General features: G+C 36.2%; 1 protein-coding gene, 4 non-coding genes and 1 pseudogene across 6 annotated transcripts; 1 reads left to right on the plus strand and 5 right to left on the minus strand.

Annotated features, from left to right (window-relative positions):
* The first annotated feature begins 6,018 nt into the window (after positions 1–6,018).
* On the plus strand, positions 6,019–6,102 carry TRNAL-CAA (transfer RNA leucine (anticodon CAA)). Its single transcript has one exon. It is a non-coding gene; the product is annotated as a tRNA-Leu (tRNA).
* A 630-nt stretch (positions 6,103–6,732) lies between these two features.
* On the minus strand, positions 6,733–11,463 carry LOC111020409 (rRNA 2'-O-methyltransferase fibrillarin 1). The gene is made up of 7 exons (XM_088118278.1): positions 11,223–11,463; positions 9,845–10,146; positions 9,475–9,570; positions 9,294–9,371; positions 9,036–9,212; positions 7,218–7,286; positions 6,733–7,132 (listed from the first exon to the last, which is right to left on the minus strand). The coding sequence occupies exons 1-7, from the start codon at positions 11,236–11,238 to the stop codon at positions 6,956–6,958; spliced, it is 915 nt and encodes a 304-aa protein (XP_087974404.1). The 5' UTR covers positions 11,239–11,463; the 3' UTR covers positions 6,733–6,955.
* On the minus strand, positions 7,418–7,489 carry LOC148207799 (small nucleolar RNA snoR60). Its single transcript, XR_015787645.1, has one exon. It is a non-coding gene; the product is annotated as a small nucleolar RNA snoR60 (small nucleolar RNA).
* LOC148207800 (small nucleolar RNA snoR60) lies at positions 8,432–8,502 on the minus strand. The gene has a single exon (XR_015787646.1). It is a non-coding gene; the product is annotated as a small nucleolar RNA snoR60 (small nucleolar RNA).
* LOC148207801 (small nucleolar RNA snoR60) lies at positions 8,707–8,778 on the minus strand. Its single transcript, XR_015787644.1, has one exon. It is a non-coding gene; the product is annotated as a small nucleolar RNA snoR60 (small nucleolar RNA).
* Positions 11,464–13,110: 1,647 nt separating the features above from the next.
* Positions 13,111–16,933, minus strand: LOC148207802 (RHOMBOID-like protein 2; annotated as a pseudogene). Its single transcript, XR_015787642.1, has 5 exons — positions 16,650–16,933; positions 14,761–14,924; positions 14,052–14,215; positions 13,704–13,951; positions 13,111–13,444 (listed from the first exon to the last, which is right to left on the minus strand). The product of XR_015787642.1 is annotated as an RHOMBOID-like protein 2 (transcript).
* Between the last annotated feature and the right edge of the window lie 2,215 nt (positions 16,934–19,148).

Here is a 19,148-nt window from a genome sequence, read left to right on the forward strand (position 1 = left end):
TTCCCTTTTTTCTTCTAGTAGGTCGACGTTGAGCTTCATTTGATACTTCTGCAGAACTCCAAAGGCTTCGGCCAGATTGGAAAGATACGACTTTGACTGCTTGCTCTTGACAAGCATGTCGTCCACATACACTTTCATATTCCGACCGATCTGCTTGGCGAACATTTTGTTCACCATTCTTTGGTAGGTCGCCCCCGCATTTTTTAGGCCGAAGGGCATAACCTTGTAGCAGTACAAACTTTGGTCTGTTATGAATGCGGTATGATCTTGATCTGGGACATGCATTTTGATCTGCTTGTATCCAGTGTAGGCATCCATGAAGGTGAGCAGCTCGTGCCCAGCCGTTGCGTCCACGAGCTGGTCGATCCTTGACAGTGGGAAGCAATCTTTTGGGCATGCCTTGTTTAAGTTTGTAAAATCTACACACATTCTCCACTTCCCGTTGGATTTTTTAGCCAATACAACATTAGAGAGCCACTCGGGATACATAATTTCTCTTATATATTCAGCTTTTAATAGTTTGTTAACTTCCTCAACAATTACATCACTCTTCTCCTTATTTACAGGTCTTTCTTTTTTGCTTTATAGGTCGGAATGACGGGTCTATGTTGAGGCGATGTACCATGATCTTTGGGTCGATGCCCGGCATGTCCTTGTGAGACCATGCAAAGACATCCGAGTTGGACCTGAGGAAGTTGATCAGCTCCTGCCTAGCAGTTGCCCCCAGCTTGGTTTCTATGCTTACTTGTCTTTCAGGACTAAGCAAAGGAACAAGCTCGAGCTCCTCTGTTGGTGCTGAGAATTTTCTTTTACCTGGTTTTGGTAAGTCGGTCTTGGGCTTTGGCAACTCGTCCCAGCTAGTTTGTTCATCCAGGGCGCATACTGATGACCCTTTGAGCACGGAGGCGTAGCACTCCCTTGAAGTTCTTTGTTCTCCTCGAACCGTGCCCACTCCATTAGGAGTTGAGTACTTCAAAACTTGATGAAGTGTTGAGGGAACTGCCCGGAACGAATGGATAATGGGTCTTCCGAAGATGGCGTTGTAGGCCGACCTTCCGTCGATCACAACGAACTCGGCCATCTGGGTTACTTGCGTATCATTTTGCCCAATTGTAACCGGCAAGTCGATATACCCTTCTAGAGAGACCGATTCTCCAGAGAATCCAACCAAGGGTGTTGGACTCTTCTTCAGCTGAGACCTGGTCCATCCCAAGGCCAGATATGTCGGAAGGGACGAGATGTTGGCAGACGCGCCTCCATCTACCAACACTCTTTTGACCAGGACATGATCGATAAGGGGGGCGATCACAAGTGCATCATTATGGGGCAAGTGGATCCCCTCTAGATCGGCATCGCCGAAGCTAATGGAGCAAGTTGGTTTCTGCTCCCAGATGATGCATACCTCGCGCCTGGCCTTGCGAGCTAGCTCTTTCCTCTTATTTCCAGACTGGCCCCCACTAGGGCCCCCGAAAATAGTGTTGATGACCGCAGGTCGGTCATCTCGACGAGGTGGCGTCCTTGAACGCTTCCTCTCTTCTTTCTTCTCCACCGAGTTAGACCTTGGTTTTCCAACAAATTTTTTGAAGTAGCCATCCTGAATGAGGTATTCAATTTGGCGCTTCAATTCCCAGCAATTTGATGTATTATGGCTGTGATCGCGATGAAAACGACAATACTTATCCTTATTGCGCTTCTCTGAGTCTCCTTGGAGCTTCTCAGGTCACTTGAGGAGTTTTTCCATCCCACTTTCCTCGATGTTTGTAAGTATCTCAGAGATAGGGATGGTGGTTGGAGTATAACGCTCATAAGGTCGGCTTCGATTGGGACCGATCTCCGACCTACGATACTCAGTTCGGCTCCCTGAAGAGGACGATCCCTTGTCCTTTGACTTGGAATCAACCTTCCTCTTCTCTTGGTTTAGCTTCTTCTGGTCGATCTGTTTCTCAGGTCGGCCAGTCTTGGTTCAGAGAAGCTCTTGTCCATCAATGACTTTCTTCGCCTTTTACAAAACTTCGGCGAAGGTTGCTGGAGCCTTCTCTCCGAGCTTCACAGTGAGGGTCTCATCAGCCAGGCCAGTGAGAAAGTAGCACATGGCTGAGTCATTGGAGCAGTGTGCGACCTTCAACTGCTCCTCCTGGAACCTTGTGACATATTCTCTCAGCATCTCTCCTTCTTTCTACCTGATAGTGGGGAGGTGAGTCGCTGTCTTTCTGTCATAGTGTCGGGAAGAGAATTGACTGATGAACTCTTTCCTCAGCTGGGAGTAGGTCGAGATCGACCTGGCTGACAGTCTTCGATACCACAGGCGCGCGCTGCCGGTGAGCGCGATCTGGAAAACACGGCACTTGATTGCATCTGTTGCCGCCTGAAAATCCATGAGGCCTTCGAAGACCTCAACATAGTCTTTTGGGTCCTTAGACCCGTCATAAGGCTTCATGGTGGGAGTTTTGAATTTTGGAGGGATCGGAGCCTCCAGGATGTCCGAGGTCAATGGCGATTCTCCCAAGTCGCCATCATCAAACGGACTCTCTTTTTTCTCACATTTAGCCTTCAAGGCTTCAACCTGAGCATCAAACTTGTTGTTTAGCTGGTCGAACTCCTCCCTTGTGATCACTCCCTCAGAAGTTATAGGGTTATAGGAGGACTCGGCCTGCTGGTTTGAGTTCATGTGCGAGCAAGACGGAGATCGTCCCTTTCGGAGGGACGAGCTTCTCTTTCTGTTAAGGTGTTCGCGGAGATCGCCTCTCTGATGAGTATACTCTTCGTCCTCATCTCTTCCAGGGCGCTCTTCCTCGACTGGACCGAGGTGATGACTTCTGTGCTCGCGTACCTCGTCGCATGCCGTTTGGTCCTCAGATCGAGACCCAGCGCCTGCGGCTTGCACCATCTCGTTGTACATCTCTTCCATAGTGCACATCTGGGTACGCATTGCCTCCATTTCTTTCTGGAGTACATCAAAATTCTCCCTTGTAGGAGCTAGGGCTGGTCCTCGAGTGGTTCTCTTTGAAGCCCCACCTCGGCCGTGATTGGCCTTGGATGGTTTTGGATGTGCTGGTGGCAGAACGGGCGTGGTGATGTGTGCCGACCTGCGGAGAGACTCGGCCCCAGGCCTTCATGAACCTGTCCCTCTGCCACCTCTGCCCCGACCTCCCTCTGGTGGCCATCATTGGCAACCAGAGCTCTTCGGTCCACCGTGTTGGTTGAATTTGCTGGCTGAACCATTTTTCTTCGCGCTTTTAGATCGGGATGACTTAGATCGTCCTTTCCCACAGACGGCGCCAAATGTTTATGCAAAGGTCTGCACAACGATACTTCACGAACCAAGCTCGAACCCTGTCCCCGGCTTGACCTGAACACAAGAGTGGACCTGCACAAGAGGGTAAACACTCCAACGCTCAAGTCAGTATAGGTCAGACTCTGTATTTAGTTCGAGGTGAGATTCGATACCTGAGCGTGAAATGAGACCCTCTATTTATAGGTGGCGGACCCGACAGTACTCACGACCGGCGGTTACATGTTCTTTTCTCATGTCGGACCTGTCGGGTTCCGAGCAGATCGAACCCGAGTCAGGTCGAACTTTGGCATGAGAACTTAGCCTTTTTCCAATGGGTGACCCCGAGCTCCTCGGCAGGTTCGAGGTGGACCTGGGATTCTCTAATCCTTGGACACCAGTAAGCATCCTCCACGTGTCCAAGGTATTTTTACCCCCAAACAACTATATCATCAAAAGCGGCGGTACTGGATCATTCAGAAGAAGAACTTTGTGCACCAAACAACATGTTTTCTTTTGTTATATGTAAGAATCACCTATAAGACAAATTTTTATTTGTAGCTAGAAAGTACTTTTTTGTTATAATAGGATGTTACACATTTGGAGAATCTACCTTACGTATTTTTTAATATTAAAAAATACTTTTCAGCGACGTTTTATATATGTGTCGTTTTAAAGCACAGAAATTGAACAAAATTGAAGGGGGAATTGGAAAGAAAAGATGCCTATTTGTAATTGGTTTTCAGTGTCAGATGAAGATGTCGCTGAAATGTATTTTCAGCGACAAACCAATATGTCGCTGAAACATATTTTCAACGACAGAACAATATGTCGCTAAAAGACATTTTCAGCGACAAAAGAGGATATCGTTGAAAATGTCATTCAGCGACATCCTAATCTGTTGCTGAAATGTCTTTCAGCGACAAAAAAAATATAAGTCGCTGAAAACACTTTTCAGTTACAAGAAAGGATGTCGCTGAAAATTAGTTTTAGCAACAGATGACGATGTCGCTGAAACTTTAAACGTCGTATTATCTGTGACGTCCTTAGCGACGAACAAGGTCTCGTCGTTGAAACTTTTAGCGACAAAATTGGGTTTTCAACGACATTTTTCACGTGTCTCTAAAACTTATTTTTCTAGTAGTGATTGATCTTCAATCTCAAAGTCATGAAAGCAAGGATGAGGGGTTGTCATCTCATTCACGGCACTACAAACACCTGTATTGTATTTAGAACTACTGAATAATATTTCATATATAATAATTGTTTTTTCTACAAATCAACATTTGGGTAGTCGTCCATCTTTTGATTTTAAAAAAAATAATCATACTTGACGTCAAATAATCGCCTCGTCCAAGAGATGATCAAGTGCTGACAATGGGTTGGTCGTCTCTTGTGGCAGAATAATTTCAAAAACATTATTTTTTGAATAAGTTTGAAAACAACACCTTTTTTATTTAATTTTATTTAAACTAGCATTATTTTAAAAATAAATTTTAAAAAAACCATTATTAAAAAAGACCCCGGTGATTTTTAAAAAATCAATTATACTTAAATCTCTTTTTTCAAAATTACTGTTAAAACCTTACCAATACTACAAAAATAAAACCTTTGTTGCACACTTTTCTATTACTAAAATTAATATAAGTCAGAATTTTGTTTTTGCACATATGAGACATGCAAATATTAGCATTAATATCCCTTCCAGTGAAAAAATATTAAATATATTATTCACTAGACATAAAATTAAAAATTGTGCGGCCTATTAGAAACAAAATCTAAAAAATATTAACTAAACTTGTAATTTATCTTTAATTTCTTTTATTAGTTGACGTATTTATATAAAAGAGCATATTTTATTTTATTTTTGTATTTGGTCTTTCTTTTTTACTCTCTTGAAAGAGCTGTTTGGATTTTTCAAGTTTCGGTAAAAATAAAATTTTTGCTTGTTCAAAAAGAAAATAGTAATATTTTCATTTTTTTTCATTTTTTTTTTCGGCCAAAACAGCAAACTTGTGTTTAATTTTTACTTATACAAACTTATTAAAATAGGTCTCTGTTGTATGTATTCTCTTGGCATTATTAATTGTTTTGGTCGTATATACTTTTATCAATTAAAATAATTTAGTATATTTATTTTTTCTAAAATTTTGCAAAATATGATTATTTTAGCTTATATTTTTTTCTTAAATAAAAAAAATAGGTAAAAATAGATATTACTTTAGATAGTGCGTGGTGGAACTTTTTTTTTTTAAACGTTATTAATAGATTTTTATTTTAATAATAAATTTGCTTTTAAACTAACTTCTAAGACGTATTGTAATTTTAATTAGATAGCATTCGACCGGCCATCAAGAGTGAGGATTTGCCAGTTTAATTAAATATAATGAAAATGAAGTTTTTGCACAAAATTAAGATTTATTAATGCACGAAATCGACCATTAAATCATTCAGTCAAAACTTACAAATCTCAAATTTCTAACTAAAAAATCCACTTTATTATCTTTTTTTTTTTCTAAATTTTATCAATTTCATATCAAATATATGTTTTATAATTTATTTGACACATCTCCGTAAAAAAAAATAATGATAATAATTCATTTGACACAACGATAATATTTTTTTCAAATAAAAAATCTATAGCAGGTAAAAATTGCAATATTTTTTTACGATTTATTAATTAAAAAGATAAACGTTTCCAAAGAAATATGTAATTTGTATAAACATTAAGTAACTTTATAACAGATGTCAGGATGGCCGAGTGGTCTAAGGCGCCAGACTCAAGTTCTGGTCTTCATGAGAGGGCGTGGGTTCAAATCCCACTTCTGACAATTATTATTTTTTTGTTCTTTTTCCCTTTTCTGAAACAAGGTGTTCGACCCATTTTCGTTTCCCTTTTTTAAGATATAATCTTCTCCTTTGGTCTCTGGAGTTTTATATCTCCAAAAATATATAAACATTTTTTATAAAACAATTATATATTTAATATTCACTCATTAAATCAGTGAACAATTTGATCAATTTTATATGTTTATTATCAGTGTACTTCAACTCCCAAATTAGTGGAACTCAAAAATTAAAAAAAAAAAGAAAAAAAATTGTGAAAGTGAGAAAACTTGAAAATAAAATTGAGTTCCTCGTATATATTTTTATGATAATTCATTTGTACTATTTTCAGTATTTCTTATTTCAAAACATCTCCAGTGCTGCTTTTTATCAAACAGTTAGTTCTACATCAAAAAATCTAAACGACAAATCTTCAATACATATTTTCTTTAACCGAATTTTCTATTTATTCCTAAAGAAAGAAATTTCTATGCTTGGTTACTTTCTAAAAAACAATTGAAATCAGAAACCAGTTCCAACTTTGCATATAAAAGTTGGTTCACTGAATTACAGTTTGATTTGTAATAAGGTTTATAAAAAGACATAGCAAGTGCACATTCATTTCTTCTGTCAAATAAGAAAGAAAACTAAACATATATCTCTCTACCATTTATCAATTCTTATACTTCAAAAGAGACAAAACAAAGTAGTGAAAAAAAAAACAACATATTTATGTCCTCCATTAATCACCAAAGATATCAAAAACATAGTCTCCCCTTTAAAATGATCCCGCCTACAAGCTAGCAGTAGCAATCAATAAACTGTTCACATAATCAAGATCCTAGTTCATTGGATAGTCTATGCAGCGGGCTTCTGTTTCTTCGGCGCCCGATAGATACCAACAACACAAGCATGATCTCGCTCAAATGGTTCAAGAGTTACTTGCTCAGTGGGTTTGAATTGATCTGCCTTTAGCTTATTCACCTCACTTGCAAACACTGCCTCTGCTGGAACGGTCGAGTCGATGCAGTTGGCCTGAAAAAGGTTCAATACCATATTATCTTATATTCATGGATTATACTGTCTATTGTCTTTAACAAAATGCAAATCTTGAACTCACTTTGATTGATATAACAAAATGGCCACCCGCCTTGAGAAAATATGATGCATTAAGTGCCAAAATTCTAGCCTGCATTGAACAAGTCAAAAGTGGTCAACTTTAGAAGATGAAAGACCGAGAAGTTCATGATTTCAAAAAATAAGCCAAGCCAGCAAAATTGGTAGCAAATGAAAGGTTTTATCAAAATGTGATATTCTTGACGCATCAGAAACTCGGGTTATGCATCATTCAAGAAGTCTTGAAGGGGAATCCGAGTAATTCATCACATGCTTAGCAAATAGGAAGAGCCTAAAATGAAAAACGTGAGAATTTACCTGCACGACATCAAATCAAATTAATAAGTGATAAAATTATCTTAATTGAAATTGGTGAGAGACCTTCAGATTATTAAATTTCTGACACAATCTCATTATCCCGCACATAACCCAGAACTAAATAAGATAGCCGATGCTTTCTTTTATAATTTCATCTTCTTGCTTGAAGTTGAGCTCTATAATCGACTACAGAAAAATTCTAAACCTCCAAAATTTAACTTTCTGTATTATAAGATCCAGATTCCAGAACAGATCATTGGTCACAATGAATAAAGCATATGCTGAATTTCAAATTAAGGGTTCTTTTAATAGGAGAACAATTAGAGAGATTTTTACACAAAGACCCCACATATTGAATGATCCAGAAATGGTTGGCAATTAGAATAATCATCCAACTCAAAAAAAATACAGCTAAACAGAAAAAGACTTCTAATTTCCAGTGCTAATAAAAGATGAAAATCTTCTACTATACACAAAAAGAGGTGTGATGGAAAATGTGGGCAGTGTAAATATGGAATGTAAAGGTGATAGTGGAATTATTTCACGTATTGGAATAAAAAATATAGAATCAGTTGATTAGTACTAATGCTTTGAGAGAACAAGATGGTTTGATCCAAAGTTCTAAAAAAAGCAATTGTTTACATAGAGTATTTCATGAATATAAAAAATGAAGAAATGCAACTTATGAACTTTAAGCACAGGGTAAGGGGTACCTAGACAAAAATAATAAGGCTTGGATTGATTTTATACAATCTACTTGAGATGGAATAGGATGTTAACATGGGAGAAAGGAAAACAGACCCAGGAAAATTTTGAAAAGAAGAATCCGGATAGTATCACCAGAATTGATAAGCATTTATTAAGAAACAATGACGACAATTCAAAAGCAAGTCTTTTTGAAGCATCTGAAACTCAGGACTTACACCATTCAAGAAGTCTTGAATGGAATCTGAGAAATTCATCATATGCCAAATAGTTCAAGGAGAAAATGTATGAAAAGAAACAGTAAAAATCAAGTCTTTTTGAAGGATCTGAAAGTCAGGACTTGCATCATACAAGAAGGAAAATTCGAGAAATTCGTCATATGCTATATGGTTCAAGGAGAAAAAGTATGAAAATAAACAGTCTGCTAGATAGCAATTATGAAAAAACTAAGACAAAGTAAGTCTTTGTGAAGCATCAGAAACTCGAAACTTGCATCATTCAAGAAGTCTTGAAGGGGAATCCGAGCAATTCATCATATGCTAAATAATTTGAGGATAAAAAAGGCTTTAAGCTAGAAACATGGAGAGATAAGTAGGCATTAAATCCAACAAGACTGTACAAATGAAAACTATAGTTTGAAATGTACTGCACCACTTAAAAAGATTAATCAATAAGATACAAAAATCAATGGTAGGATTCTATTAATCACACAAGTCGAAGAAGTGTGCCATCAATCTCAACAAAGGTGATGACGTTAACATACAATAATAATAAGACTAGTAAAAAACAAAGTGTGAACCTGATCTGGCTGAGCAACATCTGAAAAGACCACATCCACCATGCCAACCAACATTCGATACTTGGCAGGGTGTCTAGCATCTTCAATGATGGGTATAACATTTGTGCGCTTCTTTGCCATGTTCACCAAATCTCTACCACTTCTATGAGAGAATTCCACAGCATACACTATACCAGTCTGCAAATCAGAACGACAGTGGTTAAGCATTTTTTACTTCAATGAAAGACTACTACATATACTCTATAAATAACTACTTACAGGCCCCACAAGATCTGATACATGAGATACTGTTGTTCCTGAAGCAGCGCCAAGATACAACACTCGAGCACCAGGTTTCTACAATACACATGTTAGCAAATTAAAAATAAAGAAGCAAAGAAAATAACAAACTGAAAAATTGAAGTAGATAAAATCAAAATTTTAGGTGAAAAGCACTAACAATCCATATGTCATCAACGCCACCAAGAACTGCAGCCGCCAACTTTGACCTGAATGGGTTCCAAACTCTGTATTCAACTTTAGTTCCATCTTCATTCTGGAAGGACAGTATATATAAAACATTTAGCTTATAAGCTTACAAACACAGCACCCGCATAAAGCCAAGTACTTTCATATACACTCCCTAACTATTGTGCCAGAACCACACAAAACTATTTGGAGATATTAATTCCAACTAGAATTTCTCATGAGTAATAATCAAGCACTCACATAGTCAATATTTCGTATAGAATGGTGTCACTAAATTTCAAAAATTCACTATGAGAGATAACAAACATCCAGGCGCAAGCATTATTTCAAGGTGAGATTACCTGTACGGATATCCTCTTCTCATTGTAGACAGATTCACCAGAGACCATATTCTTAGTGACAAGAGCATCTTCTTTGCCCTTGGCTATGAAAATACCTTCATGTCTGTGGGGTTCAATCACAACTTTGCTTCCACCTTTCATTCCACCGCCTCTTCCTCCACCGCGACCTCTTCCACCTCCTCGACCACCACCACGGCTCTGCATACCTCTGCCTCCACCACCACCTCTACCTCCACCACCTCTGCCTCTACCGCCCCTTCCTCCATCACCCCTGCCCCTAAATCCACCACCACCACCGCGGCCTGCACATATCCAAGTCATTCAACTTTTGACAACCCAAACAATACAAAACAGACGCTCCGAATGAGATAATTTAAGTAAAATAAATAAAGAACACGAAAGCTATGCAACGCTAAAAAACAGAGTAAACTGAAGAGTTGGAACCAACAATGAAACAACCGATTAGCGATATAATAAGAACATGTTTGATCTAATTATAGGTGGTTTAGATTAGCATGTGGTATAAGTGCGGCGGCAAACCCACACAGTTTCTTAAACAATGAAAAACTATTAAATGCTTACTTTGTATATATATACACACGTCTCAAATTTTAAAAATCAGAGAGCATAAAATAACTAAAACATTTTAAGGATTTAAAAATGTTTTTTTAATTCTAATAAATTAAGTGGGTTCAATTGCCTTCTTCCTTATTCACTCCACTCTTAATTTTTCTAATTCCTTAACTCGTATGTTCAAGCAACTCTTTATATTTACTAGGGTGCATTTTGATTCTATTCGAATATTGTCTAAATCAAACATATTACTTGAATAAGAAAATTATATTTGATGGTAAAAGTTGACAAATAAAGAAATACATCTATACAGTAAGAATTACAAGTAATAATAATCTAATATTACATCCACAACAGCTCTAAAATATATAATTTTGGGGTGTTCATCGGTCGAGTCAGTTTTTAGGCCGAAATCCCATCTGATTAAATAATATATAATCGCTGGTTTCGCCAAAACCGACAATTTATTTTAATCATTGCGTGAACTGTGTAGGGAGATGGAAGGTGCAAAATCCAGCTTGAAACCAAATCACTTCTACAGATACTAAGAACAATAAATCACTCAGATACTAATATTCAACCGACTGGTTAACAACCCAGACAATACAAAACAGACGCTCCAAATAAGATAATCTAAGTAAAATAAAGAAAGAACACGAAAGCTATGCAACGCTAAAAAACAGAGTAAACTGGAAACAAGCAGAGGTAGCATTGCGCCGAAAGTTAAGTGGAGCGGCAAACCCACAAAGACAAAGTCATAGTCAAGTAAAAGAAAGAAAAAACACGAAGATGCAATCTGTTTTACCTCGAGGAGGTCTCATTTGTGTGACCGAGAGAAGGAGCGCCGAAAGGAACTTGGTCGGGGTTTTGAGCGACGGGCGACGGCGGCGATGGCGGTGCGACGGAAGTGGCTGGAACTTGAAACTGGGAGATGAGGGAGAGAGAGAGATGGAGAGAAGGGAAGCTAATATCGAGTGGGAGAGCCGAGAGGGAAACAGAGGGATAGAAATTCGGCTGCTCACCCAAATGCTAACCCTAATTTTTGTTCTCTTCCCCTTTTTAATAACCCAACCAAATCACTCAATTTTGTTATTTAAAAAGACTAATATTTATGATTCAAATTTGTCCTTAAATCTTTTAAAATTTTCAACTTTACCCTTATTGTATTAAAAAATTCCTAACCAGGCCCCTTCCGTAAAGATAAATCTCTTTTTAAGGTTAAAAAGGATGTGAAAGTCCAAACTCAAACTCATAACTCCTTTGTAAAGTTAATAAAATAATAATAAAATTAGAGCCTTTTTGAAAATAAGGGATAAATATTTAGCAAACCTAAATATCGAGTCAAGACACATATGATTTATTAAAAATAGTTCAACGACTTTTTTTTTATTATTATTATTATTATTATTGTTATTATTATATAAAATATAATTTTCTTTTAAACATAAATGTCGCAGTTTATGGGATTTTTTCTGCCAACCGACCAACCATCCCCTATAATTAAAAACCGATCGACCAATCCTATATCGTCAAAATCGAGCGACCGACGTCAGTTCAATCGGTAGAGTCAGTTTCGTCTACACTAATGTTCACCCCTAGGTTGGAGTTAGGGTTAATAACTTGAAAAAAAATACGCCTAAATGTAATCTTATAAATGTCTAATGAAAATAATTATGAAGAAAAAAACTAATGCCCAAAAAATAGTCTTGTCGACCAGGACATCCATGACTCGGCACAAACCTTTGCGAGATTGAAAACTCAATTAAAAAAGGTATCAAATTTACTATTTATTTAAGTTTAAAATTGAATTTGGTTTAATTAAAATTTTAAGTTTGATGCCAAATCGAGCCTAATTCAAATGATTAAGGTATCTATCTCGGACCAAAAGGTCACGAGTTCAAATCCTCACTCCACATGTTGTATTAAAAAAAAAAAAAAAACTTGATTTTACCTATTTGATAATGGGGGTTAAAATTCATTTTGTCAAGTATTACTTTTTACTAATTTCATATCACAACAGTATATTAGAATAAAAGTTAGATTCTTTGTTTGATAGATCTTGCTTATAAGGATCAACATCGTGATCGTATTCTGAGGCATTGTTCATTTGTTATTTGCAATTACGTTTTTAAAGTTTTTGATTGAGGAGATGAATAACATAATCACCATAGGGTGGTTCATTGGTTCAAAGAGATCAAAGTTAATTAAAAGAAAATGAGTTCAAACCTCGTAATAGTCACATACCTTAAATCCGAGAGATATATCTTCATTTAGGCTCTTCGTGGGACGAGGATGGAGGACATTTTGTTCTCGTTACCTAAATAGAGACTAAGACGTGAAATACGTTCCTAGTCGTGCCCTACCCCATTATATTTATATGTATGAATAATTGGACTAAAATGAAATATTATAGGGTGGTTTAACCATTTTTGCTTTGGAAGATTCATCATTGAGAATTAAGCCTTTAATTAGAAATTTCTTTTAAAATTTAATTTAATTGAGCAAATGTTAATAATAATGAGTGAAAGAATAATTCTCGAAACTCCGCTCCAATCTCCGTGATATATAGTGAAAAATTTTACGGGATAGAAATTAAAATGAGAGCGGAGGAGGCCTCCTCGTCCCCACCCGTGAACTCCTATAGTCTGAAGTGATATAATTAGAAATCCAAGTAAAAATACAAATAGAATGCATGAAAGAATGAAGTGATCCTCTATATAAACAATAGAGAGTTCACAAACAGAAATGATCTCACTCTTTTTTCTACATACAGTGTTCTTTCAAGTAAGAAAAACGAGAGAAAATATATGGCATCATGAACAAAGGCACCCATAGACAATTTAAGAAGAGAAATCAAAACAAATATGGAAAACAAGGGTCAGAAAAGTGTACAATATTATACAATTGTGTTGTAATCAGTTCCCACATTCCCATTTTGATGTTGGCACACAACTTAGGTAATGACACCAGCTGCAATGGTTGTTTCCGTCCTCACCTCGAAATAGCATCACCAACCCGACTGTGAATCTGCAACAACGAAACAAGACCGTAACTGAGTTTTCTTTTCGTCTCTCGTCAACATTAATTGTCAAGAAGAGCAACAAAACAGAACAACATAACATACATTATTCATCAATCAGTAAAATTTTGTACATGCTGAATTATTGTCATCTTCAGAGTTCCATCCATATCTTAGATGTATGATTCTTGATTCTAGATAGATGGATATCCTCTTCCTACAGATTCGATCTTCCGAAAACCGAGTTTGAAAAAGTGACACACTTACCCGACAATTAGAAGAGCGAGGGCCACCAAGCATAAATGTATTGGTAAACCTTGTGCTTGGTACAGCTCGTGAGTTAGCTGGGAGATGTCGTCGTTCCATCCACCCGAACTGGGGACGGAGAAGCAAAACAAAGCCGAGGAGGAAGCCTGTCAAAAAGCCACCAATGTGTGCATAGTTTGTCGACGTGAGGAAGAATCCCGACCGCCAAGTTTGACAATGATGACAATGAGTGTAATGAGAGCTGCAGCCTGAAAGAACAATGAATCAGCTGTTGATAACTGTAATGTCATCAAATTTTAAGTTCAAATAAGGCAGTCACCAACACACATCGTTTGTTCTTCAACTCACCTTATCTGTATATATAGTCCAGTTTGTCAAAAGTTCTGATAGCATTGCTCCAAGAAGCCCAAACAAAGCACCAGATGCACCAACAGAGATGTTGTTTTGGATGAAAAGAGAAGATAGTATGCTTCCACCAAATCCCGATAACCAGTAGAGTATTCCGATCCGAACTGCTCGATTATACCGAGAACAAATCAATGTGCATGGAAATTTCTAAGAGCCCAACTTCAAGAGTTCAAGAGAAATGAAGTCAAGTTTTGAATCTTATTTTGATTCCCGAACTTCAAGATTATTCCATTGATCTCTGAACTTTTGAAATGTCTAATTTTTCGACCCATGAACTTCCAAGTTTGTTCTATTTTCTGAACTTTTGAAGTATCTATTTTAGTCATATAAAAGTAACCATTTTAGTCCCCCAACTTCGAGTATGTATACTAATGTGTTAACGAGCACGCATCCTAACAAGATAGGTTCAAAGCAAGTATTTGGGTAAGTGAATTTTAGGGGGCAAAATAATATAACAATGACCAAAATGGTTATGTTTTGAAAGTTCAAGGTCTAAAATAGACATTATAGAAGTTCAGAGACCAAATTATTATTTTATAAAAGTTCAACAATTAAAATAGACATTTTAGAAAGTGCAGGGGTCAAAATGGAATGGATCTGAAAATTAACTAAAATATAGACCATGGTATGAGTAAGACACGTGACGTACCAAATCCGAATTGTTGTTCGAGGCGGATCCCGATAAATACCAAGCTCAACATATTTGCAAGTAAATGAATGACTCCAGCATGGAGCCAAATACCAGTTATGAGTCTCCATGATTGATGTCCATGAACTATTTTATCCCATTCCAGGGCTCCCAGTTTCTGTAGTCTGCAAGAGATGAAGTTAAAATAAAAACTCAGTATCTAAAAAGTATTTTCACATTATTCTTTGCATTCTTCCTGAAATAAATTAGACCATTCATATTGATATGATGCTTTTATGGTTTTAAAATGTGTTATTTTCACAAAAGGAAAAGAAAAGGCTGAATTAATGCAATAAGCAAATAGAAACTTTAAATGCACACAAATCAAGTCGAAGATCGTCATTTTTTTTAAATAAGAAATCGAACTTTTCATTAAGATAAGAATAGAAACATAAACAAAGACACACAAAAACACCAGCCAAGAGGGGGAACCCTAACTAAAGAAAGGCTTCCAATCCAAAAGAATCAAACCTAACTAACAATTACAAAACAACTTCGAAAGAACTTCGAAACAGAGCCCCGCATAGATACATTCAATCTAATTAGGTCCCAAACCGATTCTCCATCTCTTTCACACCCTCCTAAATATCCTATTGTTCATTTCAACCAAATCCCCCATAATATCGCAAAGAAACAAGTCTGCCACAAAAACGTTCCTTTCTCACGAAAAGGAGGAGCTAAAAGCATTTCCTCCACCATAGCTCCACAATCTCTATTACGAGCCCAAGAGACCTCAAAAGTCCTAAAGAAGCAACTCCAAATGTTCTGAGAAAAAGTGCAGCATGCCATAAGATGTGATCAAGATCATCTGATTCTTGCTTGCAGAGAACGCACCAATGCGGCCCCAAACAAACCAAAGAGTGCCTCTGAATATGGTCCAGGGTGTTAATTTTTTCAAGTAAGACCTGCCACACAAAAACCTTGATCTCCTTTGAATTTTAACTTTCCAAAGTGAGGCAAAAGCTGTGCCAGCAGGGAAGAGTCAGGGCACACAAAAGTTTAAAAAGGAGCTACAAGTTAACAAACGTTGAAACATGGGATTCATCCTTTCAATTGTTCACAAGTCATTCTTCTAAAATTATTAATTATTTTAATGATAAACCGAGTTTTATTGAGAGAATGAAAGATACATAACAACGGCATATAAAAAATCAGCCTCACAAAAGAAAGTCCACCTGGAGAGGAGCACCAACTTAGAAGAATAACACCTAACTAATAAAAATCTTAGAAACAGACCCACAAAGGAAAACACAATTTCAATATCAAAGGGAAATTACAATATTATAAAGAGCCTTTCGAGAGGGCTATTTCTCGAATCTCCGTTGATTTTCCCAAAATTATGCTAACAGTTATCTAATAAGATAATTAGTTTTAGAGATGAAAAGTGAAACCTAGGAAATTTTGTACTATTCAAGGGATCCTTGGAGAAGCTTCTCCAAAGCACAAAAGTAGAGAACAGATTAGAACTTTCCCCAAGGAAAATGTCTCTAAAAAGAACAATTTACAGATAAAGCGACGTCGTTCGATAACCCCTGATCCAGTTCTCCAAAGCCATCATAGAAATTTTGACCATTAATGGAGAGACATTTGACACACAATTATCTGAAACCCAAACAATAATTAACAAACAAGAAACTTAAAGAAAACTAACACAGTGATTCAGAAGATTTCCATAAAAAAAAAGTGAATGAAATCTCAGTACCCCAAAATCCCAATTGATGAAAGAAGACCAAAAGTCAATATGAAACATCCTCAATGAAGAATTCAAGCCAAATAACACAGAGTCCATAGAAAAGAAAAAACCACAGAAAATTGAACAATTTAGAAACAAGTGGAGAGCAGAAACTCACGTAGAAGAAGAGGGGCCAAACAGAGGGTTAACTCTAAGGGGCTCAAACGAAACCTTCCAAGAAACTTGGCAACACACTCCTCAGAAGAACCCAGATTGTGCTTGGGACAATTATTAACGTACATAACGACAATGAACATAGCAACATTAGCCACCACGAACATAGGAACCAACCAAGAAGTCCATTGCTTCTCTGAGCTGTCTTGGAATACGGGCTCGAGTAATTCCCAGGTGGGTTACTGGTTTTTGCTCCTCTCCTCCTCTCTCCAGATCTCGACTACCCATTGCTCTTATTCCCACAGAAACTAACTTTTTTCCCTTCTCTCGCTCTTTAATCTGTATATGAACGAAGGGGAAATCAGAAATCACTTTCTGGGAAGGTTTCAGAGAAAAGGACTTTCTCTTTTAAGATGAAAGGCAAAAAGGGAAGAGAGTGGCTTCAAAGGAGAGAAGAAATGGGTTGCTTCAATGGAAGAAATGGAAATGGAAAGGGGAAAAAGTGGGTTCTCACAGATTCAAATGGTGGAAGGAATTGGAAATTTTGGACTGAAAATTTGATCTGCCTCCTTGATTTTGTGTGGATTAGATGTTAGGCTGTAGCGGGTGTTTGATTCAACTACCGGGGCCGGGGGGATTCATTCAATCAAAGCTGTATGAAAAATGAAATGGACTGGGTCCTGTTTTGTTAGAACTTCAGAGTAATCACAATCAGTATGGCCGTTTTCAATTTTAAAAGTGTCTAAGAAGATCCATGAATTTGTTATTTTGTATCTAATAAATGCGTGACTTATTTGATATAAGTAAAAAAGTTAAGAATTATTGTACATTTTTTAAAATTTAGAGACTATTAAGTATAATTATGAAGATTCAGACTAAACTTCTAATATAACCAAGTTTCAAATTACAACTTAAACTTTTTTTTTTGGAATAAGTTCTTGTTATTAATAAAATTGTTGAAATATCAACACGGGATGCTCATTGGACTTACTAATGATAGATTTGACAATGACATGACAACGTTTGGTGCAAAAAATATATCAATTAGATAAATTAAGGACAAACTAGTCTGTAAAATTTCAAATTATCCCCAATACCCTTCTATAGAATTCTTTACACCTATGCCCTTATTTTATCTTGTTGATCTATCCTTTTGTATCTCGAAAAAAATCAAGATATTTTTTCACTTTCGTAGAAAGCAATTTTAAATAATATGTCAACACAAATATTTTAGATAAGTAGTAATTCTAAGCCTTTAAAAGTAGTTTTACTTGAAAATACTCAAAAGAGACATTTTTAATAATAAGGTTTTTTTAAATACTTTCAATTCCACTCAAATTAATTCAAAAGCTTGCAAGTGGGAATGGTTGAAAAGTGATGGTGATGGATTAACTCATTTTTCTCACCTACACTACAAATATGGATACTCAAAATCATCCAACACACAAGTTTCTGTTGGAAATAAAAATAAAAATTTAGGAAGTGGTTTTGCTATAAATATGGTTTGGAAGGAGGTTGTAGTGGGCAAAATCTTATCAATTACAACTTATTTTGATCTTTCTTTTCAACTAAAAATTTTCATCTCTTAAACAATTTTGTTTAAATTTTCTATTTAGAAAAAATTTAATTTTGTTTCTCATTGTTTAGAAATAATTTTAAAATTTTACCAAAAATAATATATATAAATAAATAAAATGAACAACATATATAATATATTTAATTATAGACCCATTTAATAACAATAAATTTCTTTGTCTGGTAATTTATTTTTAAAATCTAACCTAAGGTAGTTTTTATTCTCCAACCAAGATAATTAATTTTCTACCTAATATACAAGTTTATACATTTAATGATAAACTTTAATAACAAATACTTGGTCATTGTTTTTAGGTCAAACATGCACCTTCTTTCTCCTATTTTTTTTCAAAAACAAAAAAGTTTCCAATATTTTAAAATTTTCAATTTTTTTCTCAATTCACAGAAAGAAATGATAAATAGTAAAATATTAAAAAAAAAGTTGACATCTCAGTGGAAGAACATGGGATCTAATCTACCGAGCACTCTACAAACATCCAATTGTGGATATTGGATATTTTATCAATACTCCTTGAGTATGCTACTGGTAAGAAGATAAAGAACATTTTACCCGAGTGAAAGGACAAGATAGTCAACGTAAAATTTCACCAGACCTAGACTCCCATATGTATATATCTTATCAAAGAAGATAAGGAGCAACTTGCACGGGAGAATACGTTAAAAGAAATAAATGAAATGTAGATACTAGAAAAAATTGCTAGAAGTCGTAGAGAGTGGTATGAAATTTTCATTACATAATTAGCATATTGTGAAAATGAAGATCTAGGAAGACTTTGATTAGATGAAATTGTTTCTATTGGTAATGAAGATTTAGCGTGTGTTTCCGATGTTTTTTTTTAAAGAAAAAAGTTACTTTTTATACAAGTACTTGTTTAAATTATTAATATAAACTGCTTTTAATATAGCT

Source organism: Momordica charantia, unplaced genomic scaffold (assembly GCF_013281855.1).
Source record: "Momordica charantia cultivar OHB3-1 unplaced genomic scaffold, Mcharantia_2.0 BLBB01000072.1, whole genome shotgun sequence".
NCBI classification, from domain to species: Eukaryota; Viridiplantae; Streptophyta; class Magnoliopsida; order Cucurbitales; family Cucurbitaceae; genus Momordica; species Momordica charantia.